Source organism: Dendroctonus ponderosae, unplaced genomic scaffold (assembly GCF_020466585.1).
Source record: "Dendroctonus ponderosae isolate FM_Combo_2020 unplaced genomic scaffold, Dpon_F_20191213v2 Dpon_F_20191213_7, whole genome shotgun sequence".
In the NCBI taxonomy this organism is placed as follows: domain Eukaryota; kingdom Metazoa; phylum Arthropoda; class Insecta; order Coleoptera; family Curculionidae; genus Dendroctonus; species Dendroctonus ponderosae.
The window spans coordinates 2918326-2923256 of record NW_026018916.1 but is presented as its reverse complement, the minus strand read 5'-3'; the positions used below and the strand labels follow the sequence as shown (position 1 = coordinate 2923256).

General features: G+C 35.8%; 1 protein-coding gene across 2 annotated transcripts in view; it reads left to right on the top strand.

Moving 5' to 3' along the window:
- LOC109539291 (single-minded homolog 1) overlaps positions 1-4931 on the top strand; it is a 21830-nt gene that overhangs the window by 2062 nt on the left and 14837 nt on the right. Inside the window, exon 1 of one of the 2 annotated variants that reach the window (XM_048668305.1) lies at positions 4631-4719. The exons of the other annotated variant lie outside the window; for it this stretch is intronic. Coding sequence (XP_048524262.1) covers positions 4680-4719 — 40 coding nt within the window. The 5' untranslated portion in view covers positions 4631-4679. Of the gene's footprint in view, positions 1-4630; positions 4720-4931 lie in introns of those variants that run through there. 2 annotated transcript variants of the gene reach the window in all.

Sequence of the window (4931 nt, the reverse complement as noted above, 5' to 3'; positions counted from 1 at the left end):
TAAATCTCTTAGATGCAGTCAATTTTATTCATAGAGCTTGGCAAAAAGTTAGCCGAAAAACCATTGCAAATTGCTTTAAGCATGGGGGATTTGTAAGAAAAGAAAATGATTACGAACCAGACGATGAAATTCCACTTAACGAATGGTTAGAAAAGTATAAAGACTCTGACTGCGAGTATGACACAGGCGAAAATGTCCCAATGTTGTCGAAGAACAAGTTAAAACCAAATTGAGTGATTTCAATTTCTTCGAATATGTGAGCATTGATAATGGCATTCTTACAAGAGAAATGTTGACCGATGAGAAAATTATAGACTCCGTAACCTCATCTACAGCTTTAAGCGATAATGAGAAAGATGACGATTTAGGTGAAACGTATTCTACTGTAGACACTAATGCTGTTCTGAAATGACAAAAAAAGTGGCAGAAACTCGGAATTTTTTACAATGACGCCAAGTTGCTAATCATATCTGGGAGTTCTTTTGTTATCTTGAAAACTACATAAATAACATCTATTTTTGTAGCAGAAATGTACACACAAAAATTACAGACTTTATGAAGTAGATTTCAAATTGAATTTTGTTTATCTTTTTGTGTTCTTTTTAGCCATACCTACCTACCTTCTACTACTCTATGTAAAAATAACGAAATAAAATACACCACGTGTTTTGTATTATTATTTGCTTATAGCGAACTCCGGATATAACGAACCAGTTTTAGTTGATATTTCAAGTTTGTTATATCCTGACTCAACTGTACGTTGTATTCCATTAGAAAAAAGCTAAAATTGCGTTGCTGTGACCTTTTGACTGATCCTGTATACTAAATTTTTATTTATGTAAATAGACTGGAAATAACTTTATCATTTTTGCACCTATTAATCGTTTTTTTCTAGGTATCTTCGTTTCGGAACAGATTCACCGTTTGCGTACCTACAAAAAAGCAACCCGGTATGTGACGCACTAAATAATAGATAGTGAGGTCTATGTTACAGTTTTATTTATAAAGAAGTCTACCTACCTACCTATCTACATGTATAAAAATTGTTCGAGATACACGCTTCCAAGGCAATTAAATTGATTTCTTATCAACTCATAAAATTCACATTTTAGATGGTAATTCATTAAGCATATTTCCCATACCTTGCATTTAGAAAAATCGTTAACTGCCAATTGAAAGGATTTGTAGTTTGGCAATTCACTTTTGCTCAGCCGCATTTCACAGCTCGTAAAAAATGTCCTTACTTTAATGATAGCTACTGGAAGAGAAGATAAAACACGTGCAAAAGCCTGCTCCTTTCTGGATGAAACAAAGGGATGATAAAGATCTGCAGAATTTCTCACGTTTCGATTCTCACTGTTGAAATTAAAAAATGTCGAACCCCCTTTGTTGCGTAGAAATCAATATCTTATTCCCAATCATGCGGGATTAACTCAGATTCTTTAGCAGTTTACTACCTCTATATTAGACCTGGTTGGATTATGGCCGTTTCCTGGCTATCACAACATAGCGTCAAAACAAAAGTTGAAAATATATTAGTTACAGATTGAAAATGATGTTTCTAATATCCTACTAATCTCCTGTTCCTGTCGATGGATTAGGACTCACGCCAGTATTAAAACGGGGCCGAAAACATCTGGGAAAGGTTCATCATTGTAACGATGAGGAAACTGTGCATATTTTAATGACATTCTTTTAACCGGTCATCTCGGTAAATGTGCCAGACTAAGATTTCTATCCAATCCAGACCAGTCTAATATTTCAATAAACTATCGCAATACCTTCGTATTGAGACTTGTTAGGATCACATTTTATGTCACAAATTCGATTGCATCTTATTCATAATTTATCTATTTGGTAGGGCGTATAGGCTCCTCCTATGTTATTTCAGTATCTCGATCTTCCAACTGTAAATTTCCTTAGTTAAAATGATTTTTTTTCAATTTCAGTTACACACTGATTTATTAAATCGCTTTTGTTTTTACCAGGCCCGGTGACATTGAAAGGATGTTAGAAAAAATCGTAGTTAAAGACATTATTCCATCCACTGGTGTTTCCAAATGCTCAGATTCTGATCGTACGTACGTACGATCATTAGTGAGAGAAAAAGGCCCCCTGGGCAGCCCTAATTGCACTGTCGGTTGTCCACGAGCCGACGGTTGACTTCAGCCACGCGTCTTTCATTATGTTAGACACGTTTTGATTTTTAAGACAAAAGCTTCGGGGAACCACCCGCTTTATTTCAGTGCATGACTAAACGATACCCCGAAATTGGGACTACCGAGAATAACTCATTTTACTAAGTAAAAGTGTAGATTTCCTTAAAGTTTTCAACTTAAATCAACATCATTTTATGCATTTGCATTCATACGCTTAAGTCGTTGAAGAACAACAAATTTTGCCTGATGTTTTGATTACTTTACAGTGAGGAGTCGTTTCGAATCCAAAATAGCAAACAGCATTGTTCAGTCACGTAGAAATACCAAAGTTGGGCTCTTGTACCTAAAAACAACACAGCATCACATCTAGACAGTTGTTAGACAGATATCGTATATTCTGTTATGTAGTAGGTAAATGCGTTCGTCAATTGGCGCTAATGGTAAATAAACAAAATAAACAAACAATGTCTGGTTCGACAGCAATTGTTCATATTCGACCTTCGCAATTGCTTGGTAGGCAAAATCTGGATTAATATATAGAATCCTATGCAAGGGAGGATCCAGTGTTGGGAATGGTTGATGATATTTTTTCCAATTTCCCAGATAATTTAACAAAATAAATACTTTGTATGATGTGGCAAACATCAACGCGAATCACACGCATATTATGAATATTTAGCTGTTTTTATGAACATATGGCGCATCAGATCCTTCAGCATGAATAAATTAGTAACTCTCTTAATGCGCGCCCCATTTGGGTCCTTGAAAATTCGTTATAAAGCCAGTGATTTTGACTAAAAACAGTATATTGCCAACTTGAAATCCGTTGAGGAACTCGAAAGTCATAAGAGTCTGAAGGTCGACAAGCCAATTTTTCAAGTCAAATGTTATCAATGTTAACAGCTTTATGTATGTTGAAATTTTCTGCATAACTATTTTTCTATAAAACCTGCATCACGGAAAATTGCAATCGGTTGAAAAACTTGGAAGTTATGATGATTTTAATCTCAATCTACTTTCGTTTGTTGGAATGTACCGTCAAACGACCCATAACTTAAAAACTGGATCGGCCATAGAATTTTGATCCATGTTTCTTCACATAGACCTATTTTTAAATATCTATCTGATCTATGTGAAATCCTACAATAATCCTTAAACAACCCGAATGCCTCTCAGGGTTAATAATCGTTTAATACATATAGTTATGTAGCTGATCCAGTCATTTGCAAGGAAAACACAAGCACAGATCCAAAAATATCAGCAAGCACGTGTATTGGAACACTCAAAAGGGTGCCGAAGCAGGAACAAATAAAGAAATGCAACCCCCAATAATTTACTTTATTTGAGAAGACAGTCGGGATATATTTACTCTGCATTTTCGTTGCATCAAGCTAAATCTGGGGAGTTGGTTGGTCAAACTTCACACTCCCGTTCAGAAGGGTATGAAGAGACAAAATCCTGCATTCTCTCACGATTTATCGTCACGGCTGTTCTTTTGAAGATGGGCTTAGAAAGGAATACTTAATAGTTGATTTTTCCTTGTTTACTTGGATTGTATTTATGTAGTTTCGGAGTGCTGCTTAATTTACATCAACATAGATATGTACGGCGGCTTTCATTAGTAACTGTTACTCGACTCTGATATGGTTTAAGAAGTTGGATTCAAATTTGGACTGATATCAAAAATCAAAAATGCCTTGTTGATTCAGTAGATGATTTTCAAGAGCAATGCAGTTTTTTATAATTTTATTTCAACTAATCAAAGCATGCTTACCAGTAAAGCAAAACTTGAGTCTGATCGAAAATAGTTGTGAAAACCTACGAAGAAAGGGCGCATAGAACGCACCGTTTACTTTTATATGTGTCCCTGTAGTAATATGATTAAACCAAATTGTAACAGTTGCAAATCCGCAGTTATTTTAAGCCTCAGATAATTTATGCATATACTAAATAATATTGAAACGGCAGGACCGAGAAAGTTGAGAACTATCAAGAACCCTTGTGAAATTTGAAATTCGATATTGCCGGTCATAACTTCCAGACTTACAACTACACGAACTTTAATTTCTACTGAAACAAAGGAACAATTTTATGGCCTTCGACCTGCGTTTCGGTCGCAGGTATTGAATTTCAAACTTGGGACGTTAAGACCATTCTCAGCATTTCTTTCGGTTGTGTTTATTGGACAAGCCCATTAAAGCATTTTTTAAGCAGTATTTTGCTTTTGAGTGCAATGCAGCAGATGCAACAAAAATTAGTCTTGAGTCATCGCGATATTAGCAAAACCGAAATTAACAATAAAAACAACACGGTCAAGCAGGCCAAGGTCCGCACACTCAGCAATTTTTTGGCCATGGAAATTGATCCAATTTTTCTGGTCTACATCGGTACCCATTTTATATGGCTCATTGGCCATTCAAGTTGGTTACTGTTGGTCTCTTCTGCAGTGATGCGCCAGTTTAAGTAATGTTTTCATTTTGAAATCGCGCTTTAGTGTTGGCTGTAGATAATTTGATTATTATGGAGACAATCGAATTAAAGTTGGATACTGTAGATGAAGGTAGGAATGAGTACATGCACACATTGCAGATGCGATGCGAGTTTAGTGCTCTCAGCTGTGGCTTGGGAAGTTAAGGTCGTATTTTCCATGAATTTTCCGGATATTGGAGACACCGGTAATTAGAAGAGTGAACAATTAAAAAAAAAAGTTGGTCACATGAGACTAATCTAGCTTTTCGTAGCTGAAAAAACCTGGAAACTCCTCGAAATTTC